General features: G+C 39.9%; 1 protein-coding gene across 4 annotated transcripts; it reads right to left on the bottom strand.

Annotated features, from left to right (window-relative positions):
- Positions 1-737: 737 nt before the first annotated feature.
- On the bottom strand, positions 738-15921 carry LOC116724187 (transcription factor TFIIIB component B'' homolog). 4 transcript variants are annotated; one of them, XM_032569652.1, is made up of 26 exons: positions 15788-15921; positions 14057-14122; positions 13654-13853; positions 12910-13561; positions 12683-12786; positions 12515-12580; positions 11439-11612; positions 11199-11332; positions 11006-11100; positions 10855-10909; positions 10649-10783; positions 10365-10571; positions 10024-10081; positions 9773-9941; positions 9582-9691; positions 9156-9471; positions 8852-8986; positions 7271-7307; positions 7051-7164; positions 4075-6960; positions 3806-3987; positions 1746-1797; positions 1477-1630; positions 1241-1378; positions 958-1159; positions 738-871 (listed from the first exon to the last, which is right to left on the bottom strand). In XM_032569652.1, exons 3-26 carry the CDS (start codon positions 13845-13847, stop codon positions 767-769), a joined length of 6474 nt encoding a protein of 2157 aa, XP_032425543.1. In that variant the 5' UTR covers positions 13848-13853; positions 14057-14122; positions 15788-15921; the 3' UTR covers positions 738-766. The 4 variants fall into 4 exon arrangements, with proteins under 4 accessions (XP_032425543.1, XP_032425542.1, XP_032425544.1 ...); XM_032569651.1 differs by having other exon boundaries at positions 15792-15921; XM_032569653.1 differs by having other exon boundaries at positions 15810-15921.
- Between the last annotated feature and the right edge of the window lie 1252 nt (positions 15922-17173).

The following is a 17173-nucleotide window of genomic DNA, read 5'->3' as shown; positions in this document are numbered from 1 at the left end:
AGGACCAAATAAGTCACTAAATCCAATAAATCTAAAGCATTCAATTAATATTTCGTGGCAACTGACTTCTGGTTGTTCTAAATTTGTTGCATTGTGCAATCATCTGCACGCCTAAAAAACAAATATTACACACTGGATGTTCAAGTTGCAAACATAAGTAGTTCAAGGTATCAAATATAATATTTTGACGGCTTCTCATCTGTAGAAGGTCAGGATACACACAGCTGCATATGGAAAACATTGGATCCGGCCTATTTTACAGAATGACATCTTTTGAAGTTCCGACGAACACAGAAAATAAAAACATCAAATATATGTATGAGTATATATGCAGACACGGCTTCTTCTTATGGAGTCAAGTTTCTATTCCAAACTAATGACGATGCCTAAAGTCTGAAAAAGTCTGAACATGGAGAAAAGAGGAAAAATCCCTTCTACTGTACAATATTTACATTTTCACAGATGGTTGATGAAATGTGATAGCGATGCGTCAGTCAGCTGCCACACGTTCAGTCTACATCATTTTGTCGGCCATATTTACACCGTTTCACATTTGTATTTAACAGAATGTTAAAAATCGCATTTCGGTACATCTGTACACATTCAAAGTGCTGGCTAAAGTTCATGAAATACGTCTGGTAAAAGAACTGAGAAAAAAAAAGTAAAAATAAAATACAACCTTAAATAAACCACTGTAGAAATGATAGAAGAGCGTCAATAAAATAAAAATTTAAAAAAAAGTGGAACTATAAGTGCTTTGCAGCTTTTATCCCTCATCAACTTCTGTGAAGATGTCGCTTAGGAAGTACTGCGACACGCTCGTAGGCTCGTTGTCAACAAAGCCGCTCTCCCTTTCCGGGGAAGTTAAAGCCTGCGACAGAGAGCAAACGTTTAGGCTTTATTAAAGCTCATGTTGGAGATCAAAAATGAGCAAACACAAATCTGTATCCTCCTTACCGTAGACCTCAGGCCAATATGCGCACAATCTGCTGCTGCTTCTGTTTGACTGGGAATATTAGAATTTGATGCGGAGGCTGTAGGTTTTGAAGATGTCTGTTCTGCTTTGGTTGGAGTTTCCTTCTGATTTCTCTTACTTGCTGCTTTCCTACACTTGGAACTCCTCGTTTCAGCAACGCTCGCCTCGGAAACTTTGGCTTTCCTGTGACATATAAAAAATAATGTTAAACTAAAAGTGTCTACCTTGACGATCTGGAGAATTACTCCCGCTTTTCTTCCTCACCTGCTGAGAAGAGTTTCCTTGTCGCCTAAATCATCACCGGCTTTTTCATTCGGCCCAGCGATGGAGTTCTTGAAGACTTTAGGTTCAACAGAAACTTCTGGATGGTTTTCTTCTGCTTTCAAACTCACCTCAGAAACACTGCAAAGGGACAAGAAATGTGTGTGTGTGTGTGTGTGTGGGGATCAGAAATGAAACTAAACATCCCAAACTTCCGTGGATGGAGAGCTGGTACGAACCTCGGCTGCTGTCCCGATGCACCTGCTGCGGGACAATAAGAGAGGTTCTGGGCTCCACTCGCTCCCACTTCCCCTGCTGAGGGGACCGGGATCTCCGTCAGGGAGAGGATGAAAAAGGGCTCATCTGGATCTGAAGGCACTTGCTCTGGCAGTACTGACAGGGAGCGAGGCATAATTCAGTCAAAAAAAAAAAAAAAAAAAAAACAGGAAAGAGAAAGCAAACCTCAAACAAAATGACAACAGTGGGAGAAAATCTCTGATCGACTTACTCTGAGACAGGAGCGGATCTCTCTGAATCGCCTCGGCTCTTGATGTTTCATGCTGGGATTAAAGGAATCAAAGGGAGAAAAATTGAGGGGAAAGTAACAGCGTCTTTTTGTGTAGTACAACCCATCCGTGATCAAAGTGCCGACACTCAGTACTACAAAGCACGAGTTCTCAGACTTATTTAGTCAAAGGTTGTTCTACAGTCTTTGGGAAAATATTTCTCACCCCTTGTGCTTTCCACATTTTGAGTTTGTCAAGTAGAACAAAGAAAAACTCAAACTTACTTTATTAGCGATTTTTTTTTTTTTTTTTCTTGATCTACAAAAATTTTATTTTTACCGCTGGATTATATTGGGATCAGTTACCCGCTTACAAATTAGATCAGTGGTCCCCAAACCCCGGGGCGGTACCGGTCCGTGGACCAATTGGTACCGGGCCGTGCAAGAAATAATTAAATATTTATGTTTTATGAAATATTTGAGCCTGGAGGATCTTGTATTTTGAAAATCCTTTAACTGGATTCTCTCGGTTACGTCTTGTGCGCCACATTGAGCCAACAAGCAGCAAAGTGAGTCAGAAACAGATCAGATTCTTTGGAAAGTTTCTTTACGAAGGGAAAAGGCCCAGAGAAGAGGCAGGAGAATGGATTTATCCCGGCAGGTGATTCCCACATTCCAAGCTCTGCATGATATGGTGACCGGATGTTAATGAGGGAATGAAGCTTCAAACAGCTTTGCTACTTAGAGACCATGAGCACCCTGTGCATCACTTCAGGTGTCATTGTCTCTCATCACTCCCAGGTGGGATCGTCTCGTTGCAGAGAAACAAGCTCAGGGCTCCCATTAATTTGTCGTTATCATGAGTTAAAATTTTCACGAAAGTAAAATGTTCGTTTTTGTGGCGCATCTATGTCTTATTTTGAAGGGATATGTAAACGTTACCATAGCGACCAGAGTCAGAGCGTTAGGGCGGTGGTCGAGACGAGAGGAGTGGAGCTTGTGAGTTTTAGGTCTGGTTCACACGATTTAAGGATTGTCGGCCGATTTTCCAAACCTCAGTGACCACAGAGCCGATAAAAGTCCAACAGGTTCGGTCGGTTCGTGAGTCCAGCCACACGGCAGGAGCAACACACCACAACACGAACCGATTCCAGAAGAAAATCCAGAAAAACCCCCAACATGCCATACGGGAATTTAGAATAATCAAACACGGATGACGATGTAGAAGCAGCAGTGATAGTTTGTGGACTCATTTTAAGCGATAAAAGACGTAACAAATAGAAAAGGCGTTTGATAAAAGATGGCGGGAGCAGCCGCTCTATTTGCTGCTCTATGATTTGGAGGTGAGTTATGTTTGTTTGTAGTTAACATTTTTAACTGGATAAACATAATCACATATAATAAACATGTCTAAAAATGGCCTTTACATATTGTAATAAACATTTCCACATATCACCTCTGATGTCCACCGGACTCTCAGTTGCCATGTCAATAGTTTGGGATTCCCCTCCGTTCTTACGTCATCGTGCTTTCTGATTGGCTACCAGTCACATTCAACAGGCTGCGTTCTCGCTCCCAGTCAGGAAAAACCCCACATGCTGCGATAATCGGGCCAAGACCATGTTGAATATGCCCGATTTTAGATCGGGCATATTCAACACACCACCACGTAACACACCGCACACTGCAGGACACGTTGTAAGATTGTCGTAAAGGGAAAATTGGGCTGCAGTAAAATTGCCAAGTCTTGACCGGTCCGCGGCATTAAAACGGTTGGGAACCACTGAATTAGAGGACTTCAAAAAGCCAAATTAGTTGCACTGTATTATATTAAGGGTTGGCAAGGTAAATGGATTGAAACACAATTGTACACAAGACGTTTTGAATAATAATTTTTAAAAAGACAAAAAAAACCCCACACCTTTCACTTTAGCTTACAAAAAGCACGGTACATTTGCTAGTAGAAGAAATTGCTGTAACACTGTCATTTAGCTTTATTTAAAAAAAAAGAAATAAAAAAACATTGTTGAGAAAGAATCTTGTTAATAAAGAAGCATATTTACCCCATAAGAAGATTGTGGTTTAACACGACTATGAGAAGAACGAGAATCAATTGAACTTGAGTCTTTTTCACTTGATTTCTCAATGACTCCTTTTTCTGGATCATGGGTGTCCGCTTTAAGTTCACGTACAGATTTCTTGATTTCCCTAGAGGCACCAAAAGCTTGCGAAGTACTGTCGGAGTCTGTAGAAAAGAAAAATGGTTTAAATCTCATTAGTTATGAAAGCCAAACCAGTCAGGATTGCTTAGAGAACAGGAGAACCGTGAAACCTGTTTCCGTTGGTTTTGTGTTTTCAGCTGGCTGGGTTTGCCGAAGACGTCCGCTGCAGTGCAGGTTGGGTTTCGGTTTAATAGCCAAGTTGCAATCTCCAGATGGAAGACAGTCAGAGTTTGTTGGGTCTTTATCTGACATTTTGTCCTTAGTTGATTCCAGCGGTTGCTCCAATGCAACAGACGACATCCCTTTACTCTGGTCTTCAAGAGGTCTACTGTGATCATCTAACTGAAGACTTCTGACTGCAACTCTACAGGTTTTTTCTAAATTGGGTTTGGGTTTGACTTTGGAAAAGCGCTGCCTTCGTTGAGGCGTTTTTTCTGTAACGGCTGAACTTGAAACTTCAACATTTGTTAGTACTTTTTCCTCAGTTTCTCTATTTTGCTCAGAGGCTGGGCTTTGAGGTCTTCTTACAGCCTGCGTAGTTGTTGAGTTTCCTGTGTTTGATTTGTCACCCGTTTGATCACTGGCGGATGCAGCACAAGGTTCTGTCTGATCTTGGGCTGAACTGCCAATCTTTGAATTGCTGGTTATTGCTGATTTAACTGTTTGTGAAACATTCATGCTCTCACTTGGTCCACCTTGAGCTGTCAGGTTTGCATCTGTGAACTCAGAATACTTCTCTTTTTTTGCGATTGTCTGCTGTGCACCGAGTTGGGGTTGGACTTCAGATTTGTCATCAGCTTTGGACCTTACAGGTCTTGAGGTCTGTGATAAATTTGGTTTAGGCTTTTGTGATCGACTCCTTTTGACCAGCTGAGCAGATGGCACTTTATCCTCCTTCTGATTGACTTGTAACTCTTTAGAGGGTGCAAAGCAAGCTGAAAGGTTGCTTCTTTCTAGATCTGCTCCTGAATTCAGGTTTGACCCTTGACCAAACTGTGGTTCTTTAACTGTTGGGTTATTACTGCTGAAGGTTGAAGATGTTGCACCTATGAGGTTTTCACTGGATGTTGACTGAGGATTGGCGTCAAAGTTTTGCTTCTTTGCTTCAGAAAGTGTCTTTTTCATTTCTGAAGATTGAGAGGTAATAGGTGCTGTTAATTCCATCACAAGATTATCATTTTCACTTTGTTTGTCCAAAGACGGGCTGCATGTTGGGTCTGGGTCCGGTTCAGGATTTGCGTGCTTCTCTGACTGGCTTTCTGATGTTCGAGGTTTCAGCTTTGAAGCTCTGGATGCTTGAGAAATGTTAGGTCCAAGTCTGATTTTTGATATTCGATTTTTCCTCAGCTGTTCAGAAGTTGCATTTTCCCCGTCAGGTTTGCAGACGGCTGACTCTTCCTCAGGTCTTACAGACACAGCAGGTTGACCGCGTCGGTCTTGGTCAGAATCAAAGTTTGTTCGGCTAACATGTGATGTCATCGCACTACTGCAACTAATTTCACTCGTTTCATCGAGAGAATCCGAAGCTTTATCTGTGGACTTGAAAGTCGAACATGATTTGATGCTGGTTTGCTTTTGACCTTGGTCAACTGGACGATGTTCCATGTCAACATGAATAACAACCTCAGTAGGTGCAGGTTTGTTTGTAACCTGCTTTGCTGTCGATTCATGAACGGAGTCCGAAGCCAGTATTGGGTTCAACCTTGAAGCACAGTCAGTGTCTTCCAAGTGAATCTGTGTCGATTCTATAGAACTTTTCATTGCTGTGTCTTCTGTGGCTTGAGGTTTAGTTATCTTACCTCTTGAAGTCTGAGTTAGATTTGGTTTGGGTTTAACCTTCTGCAAATGGCTCCTTCTCAACTGAGCAGATGTAACACTACTCTCTTGTTTATTAGCTGGTTTGTTTTCTATAGGAGAGATTGAAGTAGCAGGACTACAACTATGTTCTGGGGCCGCAACTAATTCTACATTTGATTTATATTCAGCTTGTGTTTCTGGACTAGAAAGAACCTTAAGAGTATTCTGACGTTCTGCTTGAGGGGACACGTCAACATTTCCTGACAAGAAACTGGTAGACTGGGTTTTCACATCCAGTATGGTTTGCTTTTGGGATTCTGAGTTTGACGTAGTAAGTGGGTCTGTCTTTACAGTCTCTTTACTGATCTGAGATTTATTCATTGCAGTTCTTGACATCTGCGGAAGGTTGGGTTTGATTTTTGACAACCTACTCCTTCTAGGTGCAGACACATCCATACTCTTTTGATTGGCAGGTAAATCTTTTTCAGCAGGAAGATGTTTGCTGCTGCTGTCTTGGATTGAGTCTGAAGGCGTGCATGGCTCTGGTACAATATGCGTAAGTTCTGACTTAGATTCCAAAGAGCTGCTTAAATCAGACTCGACAGTTCTGTCATGAGGTGCAACACTTACATCTTTACGATTGGGTGAGTTTGTACCTCTGGGAACCTCATTCCCGCTACATTCAACCTGGGATAAAGACATGGAGCAACCTTGTGTGATCGAGGAACTCCCAGATTTCTCTTCTGTTAGCTGAACATCCTTAGGAGAATCACCATCTTCTAACAATGCTTCATCAGAGTCTGCTCTCTTTGGGGATGCTTCAACAGCACCAACCGAGTGCCTCTCTTCAGCCTCCTTTTTTTTGGAAATCTCCATTTGGATTGTTGGAGGTGCGGTCCTTGAAGATTGCCCAAGGTTTGGCTTAGGCTTCACTTTAGAAAAGCGCGCCACCTTGGTCGACGGAGAATTGCCATTTGAGCTCTGTGCAGTCTTTAGCTCGTCACATGTTGGCTCAATGGTTTTAACATGAGATGTGTCGCTGTGCCTCATTTCTAGGTTTCCTGGGTCCACACTGGCAACAGTTTCTGAAATTTCTCCACCTGTCTGAGAACATGCAGCAGACAAAGCACTTTGCGGTTGTGCATCAGCCACAATCTGTTCATCCAAGTGGTCTGATTTTTCCCCATCCGTTGCCATTCCTGAAATTAAACATTGTATACATTAACTCAACTTAAATAAAGCAAAATCCAAACATAGATGAGGAATTTAGTGGTTTCTGATGCTCCTACCTGATGTGGAGGCTTGTGTAGTCACTTCTCCCTGTGTTGACATAGAGACGTGACTAACCTTGCCGATGGTCAAGAGGGTTTGAGCGGCCTCATTATAGCTGTCATCCTGAGATACTGAGTGTTTTAAAAAGAAAACAACAAACAAAAGCATAAATGAGTCTCTAAAACCATGCTGCACTTCTATTCACCAGAGGCTTCAAAGTATGAACTCATAACATACATTCTGTTTGTTCTGAGGTAATAATGTCGATAACATCCTGCAACAGAAAAACAAAAAGATTTAAATGTCAACAGAAAAAAATAAATACTTAAGACACACAAAACATGCACAATTGCCCCAGTTACACTTCTTCATAATCTTTACAACAGCACACAGTCCTTTACAAATGTACTCATGCTCTTTGATCTTCTTGAGAATGTCACTTTACAATCACAAACGTGTTTAAAAACTGTGCACAAATTTCCATCTCCATCTCACAGTTATGCAGTAAATACCTCTACAAGGAACTGTAAGATATAAATCAAACGCATTGCTAAATATGCATGTTATTTGACTTTCAAGACAATACTACATTTAATTTATGTCAAAACTATCTGTTTTAATTGGAATGCACTTGTATAAAAATTTGGGTCGATATTGAGAACTGATTTTAGAATTACTGTTATGGCGGATAGTATATCATCAATCACTGTCAAATGGCCGACTTCCTCCCCTCACTCGTCCGACGAAAATAGCAACAACACGGAAATGAATATCGGTCGTCAATACTGGTGGGGTTTTAATCATGGGACAATACAATATGTTAAAAAGTGACAAACATCAGCAAGTACTGATGTTTGTGCCGATACATCGGGCAACCCTGCGTTTTATTTCTATGAACCACATTATGGAACGCCAAAACACCACAACAGGATATTGCCAGTCTATTATAATTAGGTCCTTATTTCTTTGTGCATTGGCTCTATTATTTTAGCTCAACGTAAATATTTTCTTTTAATTAGTTATTAGAATGTAAAACATTGCTTGAGCTGTGTATTTTCATGCCATTTTCAAAACATTCATAAAAACACTTTTGTCTTTTTTTAGTGAATCTGCATGAAGTATTTCTGGTTTATTGAGTTTGGCAGCGCCCCCTGCTGTACAGGTATCCACACTACCCACAAGACACAAATCTACCTCCAGCGTGAAAAATAGTGAAAAACTCAAGTGAACAAAAATAAAAAGACAGCATGGCTTGTAAAACAAGATTTGTGACTCGCATAAGCAGTTTTGCATAGTTAAATTCACTTACTTGTGTCTGTGTTAACCAAAAAAAAATAAAAAAATTTTTAAATGTGTCTGTGTGAAGATGTTAATGTAGGTGTTCAAATTGGTTTTGTTTGAGATGTGATGGACTTTTAGTTTTTGTGACTAAAAGTATTACCCATACTAAAGAATCTGTACGGGTTCTTTAGTACCGGGTCACAGATACTAAGAATCTGTGATTCTTTAGTACGGGTTTGTACCTCAATACATGTTGTGGTACAAATACAAAATACAAAGACGGGTTTTTTTTCTATCATTTAAAACTTAATGTGTTACAGATCAAAGTATTTCACAAAACAGCTAAAGTACTGCAGTAATAACTCATGAAAAACAAAGCAAATCCATGACCTTAAAGCGTAAACAAATAATACATTGGAATAAATTTGATCTAAGCTGAACATCTAAGGTTGGACTCGAGAAAGAATAAATTCAACACGAGGTGTAACTGGGGATTAAGATTTGACACACACTACGATTTAATCGTAAGTGACTTACAACCAGCAGGTCCAACTGATGATCACATGTTTCAGCAGTGCTTGTCTCATACTGTGTCTGATGGCAAGATGAATCAGGACACAGTGCATCTTGGGAGATGCCCAGCATATCGGGCATACTGGCCAAGATATCAAGCTAATTATAGGAAGGGGAGGGGCCAAGAGTGGAGGGTTTAAAATATGTAAAGTAAAATATGAAAAAAAGAGGGGGAAAAAATAGTTGAAACACAAACAATGTTTGGAGGAGAAATAAAAATGAATGATGTGTCTCGGCGGCGTTCAAGTGGGGATTTTCTGCTTCCTACCTCGGCCATAGGGTCATCCACTTCTGAAATCACCGCATTCAGCGAGTGCAGGCCAGAAGACATGATGCCTTTACCGGAGCTGCAACCTGCATCTTCGTCGTCTTCGTCGTCGCTGAAGTCTGGCCTGGAGGATCTGAGAGTAACCAGTTTGGATTTCTTGGGTTTTTGGTCTGATTGCGGCTTCAGTGATTTGCCTCTTTTCAGAGCACCTTTGGGTTTGGACTTTGAGGCTGAAGAAGTTTCAGCTTCAGAGGAATGTAATTCATCTTTGCTAGGATAAGCAAAGGCCAGATTGGGTTTGGGGATTCTTCCATATCTACAAATCAAATGGACAAAAGTAAGTTGTACTCTAAATAACTTGGGGATTAGAAATTAATCAGTTGGCGTCCTCTGTCATTTATTTTGGCAAATGATGGATTACTTTACCTAGTGGGTCCTTGATGCTTTACTGTTTCCTCTTCCTCTTCAGAAGAAATGTCATCTCCAGAAAACTTTTCCCTACTGGTTTTGCGTGCATTTGATTCATTTTTATTCACCTAAAATATAAACAGGCTTTAAATAAGAAAAAAATTACAACATAAAGAACATTTTGATGGCTCAAAATAAAAATTAATAACCTGTTCTTCTTCACTCGCATTCTTATCCCCTTTATCTGACTGGGTTTCTTCACTTTTCCCCTTTTTGCCTCGCGTCAGGCCCAAAGGCAGGAGTGGTTTTGGTGCTCTGGCTCGTGAGAGCTTGGCTGGATTGATAACCGGATCCTTCGTTGTGTTTACGTTTGGAGTCCTAAATGTTAGAGCAAACAAAAAAGTTTCAATTTCAATTTCTTTCAAACAGTGTTAGATTCAAACCTATTGCGCAGGATTACATTTCTGAATCGGTGTGGCTCTCAGGAAGTGCTGGCTCCGAGTCTTCTGGTACGTCACCTGAAAAAACATAAAAGAAGAATCAAAACATCAAAGGGACATTTCGAACATTTATTAACAAAAACACCTTTTGAGTACAAGAGAACAGGCAAAAAACAAAAAGAAACCAGCTGGTTTTACTTTTGAAAAACAGTGTACAATATTATCTTTTTTATAATACTCTTAATTCTGAAGTGAAATCCTTTTTCCAACTACAAAATCTCTGACTGGTCCATCTCTAATATTAATTGGTCATAATGGAACAAACATAGAAAAACAAGAGTCAGATTTTTCCTTTTAAGACCTGTTTTGTTTTTCTTCTCATTCGTTTCCTCAGGCGAGGCCTCCCCGTTTTTCCTTTTGCGTTTTTTCTTCGGCTCAGAAGCAGGAGTTTCCCCTTCGTTACACTGGTCCTCGTTCTCTTTCTCCAAGTCGGGAATTTCGTCGTCCTCCTCCTTCTCCTCCTCCTCCTCTTCCTCCATGTCACTCAGACTCTTTGCCGATTTCTTGCCTGCAAATAAAAGCAAAGATTTAGAAATGAGACAAACCTATGAAACACTTCTTTAAAAAGTCTGAGGAGTATATTACCCTTTGGCCTCGTTCTGGCTTTCCTTTTGTTGTTCTTCCCAACGAGTGACTTGAGTTTCTTCTTCTCTCTCTGAAACTCCATAATTTTCTCCAGCAGCTTAGAAAAGTATTCTATATCCAGTTTTCGCCTCTCTCCTAAGAAGCAAACATCCCATTAAATTACATTCACCAATCATGACTTACCTACTGTCACTATAAGCACTTACTAAAAGCTTTGTCGATCCTCCAGGAGTTTTGTCGCTCTTCTTTTTTGAACTTGTTCTGAAAAATATATATATGTTTGTACATTTAGATCACCTGTGAATTGCCTCTTTATGTCTTGTAAATACACATATTACAAGTAGTCAATAATCCCACTTTTATTTCTGATCGAGCTCTGTGTGGAAACAGTTGGCAAATCATGGAGAAGTCTGTCCCCACCATGCTGACTGCCAGGTAGAACATGTCAGTTTCTGAGGAAAACCAAACACAACAGAGATATGTCAAAAATGAAGTAAAGCACATTACAGCCATGCAAAAAAATTTAGACAACAATCTGTGTCGGTTGAACCTTCAATCGACCAGGGTTTGGAGTAATTTGACTTCCTGAAGCTTGCATAAGTTGTCGTGGAGCCTCTCTCAAAGATGGGGTCTCTGTCGGACGCTGGGTTCGGCCCTTTGGCTCGCTGGACTTCCACCGTTAAGCTGAGAGGAGGTTTGATAAATCACAAAAGAAAAAAACAAACAATCAAACATCACTTGATTGCAAAATAAAGAGGGATCATAACGCACTGTGAGGAACTCTGCTTACCTCTCTTCATCAATGATCAGCGAGCCGTCTTCTGCTACTTTGAGCTGAGGAACCATGAGAGATTCTTCCTGGTCTTCCTCTGCCGCAGCGTCTTCTTCCTCCTCCTCCTCCTCTTCTTCTCTGGTATTCACTTTGGCAGGGGTGACCTCAGGTACCGGAGGTCGCTCCGTTGGTCTTTAGGAGTTGGGAAACATAATGTGCGTTGGAATAAAACAACATTTAAGAGACAGTATGCAGCCCACTGCTATGACCTGCAGATGTGGATTTCAGGCAAAAATGTGTAACTTTATCCAAAATATTCCTTCATTTAATGTTATTTAGCTTGAAGTGAAAAGCAAACTTGAGACGGTGCGCTCAGAGCATTTCTGGATGAAGGGTATTACAGGCGGTCAAAGTTCAAACTTACCAGATTTCATGCACAATAAGCACCACCAGAGGATGCTCACAAGTCATTTCTTTCACATTTTCATTTCCATGCTAGCTTTGCATAAAAAATATGATATTAGACGCAAGTTATATTCATTTTGTACCTAAAGTCATTTCCTTTAGAGCTCATCTTCAGATGAATTTGTGTTTATAATTCTATAAAGTCTCGCTGCTGTTGAACGCCTCTGGTCTTATGGCATCAAGGTGCAGTTAGCCTGAAGTGCAAAACAATAAAGCCAAATTCTAGCAGACCACACTGACACCTGGTGGCCAGCTAAAGCCATAGCAACCTAAAGAGCAAAACAAAGTATTTTAGTCTTCAAAAAGGACTATTTTAAATCTCTAAATGGTTTACTCTTTTTTTTATAAATTAACACTTAAATTGTTTTATTAAGCTGAATCTCAAAAGAGCTAACACTTGTTAACACTTCAATTTTTCACGAGAAGTGTAATTAAACTCTTTAAGACGTTTGCTAGACTGAAGGAGTCAAGCAAACATCTGATATTGCCATTGGTATTCTAAGTTACATCAAATTAAGATTAAGTAAGCAGCTCTCATTTATGGAGTCATCTTAAGCAGCGTTTTTGCTGAATGTTCTCCATCTATAAAACCACGGTAAGGCCATCAAGTATAAATGAGCCAAACGCACTCTTCTCTTCTTGGTGAAGGTGGGATCATCGTCTCGTTCTCCTCATGGTGTTCTTCCAAACTGGGTCTGAAAAGATTGACAAATCAGTTTTTAAAAACGCAGCTTCATTCACAATCGCAAAATATCATCTCAGAGATGCTGACCTGGAGAAAATGTCAAGAAACGTACCTCATGGGATTGGACTCAGGGAGGTAATGGATGAGGTCTCTCATGGTCATTTTTGTTGGGTCTAAAATGTACTCCTTTCGACGTGCTTTAGCTCTTTTGAGATTCTGCAACACAAAATTATGCCGTATTTTATTAATATCCAGTAATGTCGGTGTTGATAGCAATAAGAAAAATGTACTGAAGGTAAATGTCTTGTATGCTGAGAATATGAATAATCCTGAGCTAACCGTTTCTTTGCAGCGCTCCTGCCTCAGCAGCTCTCTCAGCCTCCGAGCCTTTAACATCCTCTGTACGTCTGACGGGTCATTCAGGAGTCTGCTCAGGGACATCGCTGATGGGGTCATTGAAGTTACATTTTTTGATGATATGAGAGTCTTTGCTTTCTCTGATATTTCTGTAGCTTCCTTATCTGGTATAGAAGGGGGCACTCTGTCGTGGGCTCTTGAATGAACTTCCTTGGCCTGACTGGTTGAAGTGTTTTCCAGTTGTTTGCTGCGGTCTGCCGGCAGATGGGTTGGCCTTGGCGAGTCCTCAGACGGAGAATCAGACGAAGGTCCTGGTTTCTCAGAGGAGACGGGGCCGACTTTTGGTTGTATTTTGTGCTGCTTTGCATCTTCAGAGAGTCTTCTTCGCCTCGGGGACTGGAGTCCTCGAGGGGCTGCCGTTTTCGCCGGTTGACTAGATGTCAACGGCTTTTCTAGGTCTGACCCACACACGCCGTCGCCTGAAGGCGCGGTGACTGCTTTGACGGGGGATTTTGGTGTCCGGGAGATGGCCAGAGGCCGTCCAGGAGCCACCTTGGGCTTGATGGAGAAGCGCTTCCGTCTCTGGACTGATGCCGAGGAGCTGGCGCCGTCCCCGTTCTGGTCATTGCCATCGCTAAACAAATATTTGAAGAGTTAGTTTGGCTGTTCAACGTAAAAGAAAGAGCTAGGGCTACTCGAGTAGCTTGAGTCGACTCTCCCACTCACCCTGTACTGGGAGCATTTTCTGATGGGGTCACGTCAGAGTTGCTTGCTAGAGAAGCGTTATTGCTCTCGTTTGGTTCCTTTTGGGTCTGACTTGTCTCCTGGCTTGCTGCTGGGGTCTCTTGAGGCGTTCCTGCTGCCGTTCTCCCGACCGTGCCGACATTGGGGCGAACACTGAATCTCGACCGACGAAACATTTTAACCTGAAGACCAGAGATTAAGAAGCAGCGCAGTTAAACGTGCAAGACCAACTTATCCAGAGATAGCAAGTCATTATTTAACAACTACTTTGAACGTCTTTAAGACAGACGTTTAAAGAGGAATTTGCTTAGCTTACATATTTCAAATATATTCACTCAACCACAATTTACAATTTTATATTTAATGAATCACATGTATTTCCTACCACAAAGCGACATCCTTAGCTAGGAAATTCCAAGTCCAGAGTTACATGTTCATCAGTTCTCCCAACCTTTGACAAAATAAAATCAGGATCAGTTAATAAGCACTACATCCTCACATACTTTCATCTACAGCTGTGATAAAGTAGTTTATCGTGCTATTCTTTGCCTTTTCTGCCTTTAATCATTGTAATTTCAATCAAACATTCACAAGATCATACACTTTTATTATTGACTAGCTATAATAATCATCAAGTAACATAAAGAAGGGATTCATAAGTACATATATTGCCTTGAAAAAATATTCATATCCCCTTGAACATTTTCCCCCATTCTGTCATATTACATCACAAACCTTCAGTGCATTTTATTGGGAATTTATGCAATGGAGTCAACACAATGTAGCACATATAATTGTGAAGCGGAAAGAACAGCTTATATGGTTTTCAAAATATTTAAGAAATAAAAATCTAAAGAAAAACTGCTTTCATTTGATACTGATAAAGCAAACCCTAAAGCAACCATTTCAATTCACAGCACGTCTTTGCATAAATCAATTAAATATTAGTTTAATTTATGAAAGAGCGCTGCAGTTTCCACAACACATGTGGAATATTTATTGGGGAACCAATGAATATGCAAGATGTGCCGTTCTGATCAGATGATAACAAAACCGAGCTTTGTGGTCTATAAACACCATGTAAACTAACATTGCACATCTTCCTTAACAGGCCATGCCTTGAGTGAAAGATGGTGGTGAGAGCATCATGCTATGGAGACGATTTTCTTCACTGCTTCACTGAGAGTTGATGAGAATATGGGGGTAAATAAACATACAGCCAGAGCAACAAAACTGTTCCTTCAGTTATTTGTCATGTTAGTGTCCTACTCAAAGTCTGGATTTGAATCCCACTGAAATTCTAAAGCATGACTAAAATCTATTTCACATAGGCAGACTACCCATTTACACTGAAATGCTACGTAATTTTGCGGAAAGAATTGGCAAAAAATTACAGTCTAAAAGCAATCAATTTTCATAGCAATTAATTGTTTTTCCTTTGACTTAAGATTAATGCACAACTTTCTTTTTATTGTTGATCTACTACTAATAAAAGGCTATGGCTGTAATTAAATAAAAGGTGAAATCAAACGGCTATGAATACGTTTGCAAGGTTATGTGTAAAAGATTTATTAGTTTTGAAAAGTTAGCGCAATTTAGTTTGATTATTTAAAAGTTTCGCTACATCTGGTTGCCCGGAAACCAAGAAACAGTTAAAACAGGAAGAGCAGAGCTTCGTAAGACATATTTTGTACAGTCAGCTTACAGCAATAAAACACTATTTTTATTGCAACAAATAATCAACTTGTCCAACTTCCGCACCAAAACTAAGAATGTTTTGACTATAATCTACTGCTCTTCCCGGCTAAGTCTCAGCTGTTCTGTTAACTGTCGCGGCCAGCGATGGTCGACACATTGGACAGCGTTTAGGGTTAATGTCAACATAAGTCCGCTAAATAATTGAGCGACCACACCTTTGTGCAAAAACGACTCTTCTTTAACGCGCCAAATAAAGCGCACTTTTTCATGGCAAGTAGAAAAGTGCACAAGGCAGCGTTAACACCCCATAACAATGCTTCAGTGTGGCAGCCTGTCTGGGATATAGCTTCATGCTATCACAGTAGTGTGATAATTATTATTACTATTATTATTATTATTACGACCGTAATAATCTCACCGACATTTTCGTAGCAACATACCTGTTCCACTGTATCCCGTTTTTTTGAATAAGCTAGCCGCAATGTATCGAAGAAAAGAAACGGTTAGCGGATCCCGAGCGGTTACTTGTCCGCCATGTTTCTTTTTTTTTTTTTTTTTCATGACGTAAATTCTCCCAGTGAAAAGATTTGTGGGAAACGTAGTCTCGCGATACAACAGTTTGGCTGAAGCAATATGAGAGAAACCACGAGCTTGTTTTTCTGAAGTCTTTTGAACACGTCTTTGAAGCTGTTTTAGGAGTTCTAAGCATTTCCTGAGTAAAATATGACAAAAAGGAATAATGATTAAAAAATAATAATCAATGTGTGGAGAATAAGAACGTTCTGCTAATTCATATAGTCAATATAGGGAGGAGGGGGATATTATAAAGATTTGAGATGTATACATTATGCTAAGTTTGTTGTAGCAATATGCATCACTGTAAAATATGAGGTCTGGCCATTACTATTTCATAATATAATTGTTGATTGTTTCATTGCAAATAAAAAAAACTGTGATTCCGATGTTTTCTTTTATAATATTTTGTCTGAAATGAGCTAAACCAAACTTAATCACAGGGAAATCATCTCAAATAGCTTCAAAAGTCAGTTTGGAAAGAAAAATTAGTGGGGCAGATGTTTAAAGCTTGCACTTACAGTATATCCCTATCTTACATTGCAGCTCTATTAAAAAAGCTGATCAAAACAAACTAGTCAAGCATTTGTTTGTACCCAAACAAATAAACAGAATATAATTAAAGCTATTAACATGTTTTTAGCTACCTATTCTCACCATAGGTTCCCAAAATATTGTTCATGTTAATTCACAATCAACCACAAGATGACAGTAGTTCAATATATAAAAGGATGATGAATGACCTTGAGCCTTTTCACATTTTGCCATTTGTAAACAAAAAACTTCAACGTATTTTAATAGATTTTGTGTGATAGGTTAACAACCATGGGTGTGTATTTGTTGAATTCTGTTATTTTTTTATCTAAACATTTTCCCTTTTCCAATTTTAACAGAATCATACATTATGAATCTAAAACATAGACTCTTTTTACTAGTTAGGTAACTTCTGAACGTAGTTGGCTGCACTTGATTTTATTTTGTAGAATCAGACTAAAGGGGGCTGAATGTAAATAAATGCACACCACAGTGCTCAGATATATGTCAGTAAAAAGTTTTGAAAACCAAGCATCATTTTTCATTTGACTTCACTATTGACAGTGTTCTGTTAGTCTTTGACAGGGATGACATAGATTTATTAATGTGACCTAAAAGTGATTTACACATGCGGAGCAGATTTTGTATGTGTATTTGTGGCTGTGTGAGAGACGCTGTGAAAGCTGTCAAATTTAAA

This window comes from Xiphophorus hellerii, chromosome 8 (genome assembly GCF_003331165.1).
Source record: "Xiphophorus hellerii strain 12219 chromosome 8, Xiphophorus_hellerii-4.1, whole genome shotgun sequence".
Taxonomy (NCBI): Eukaryota; Metazoa; Chordata; class Actinopteri; order Cyprinodontiformes; family Poeciliidae; genus Xiphophorus; species Xiphophorus hellerii.
Note: the sequence above shows the minus strand (reverse complement) of the source record. Positions and strands in the feature narration are given on the sequence as shown.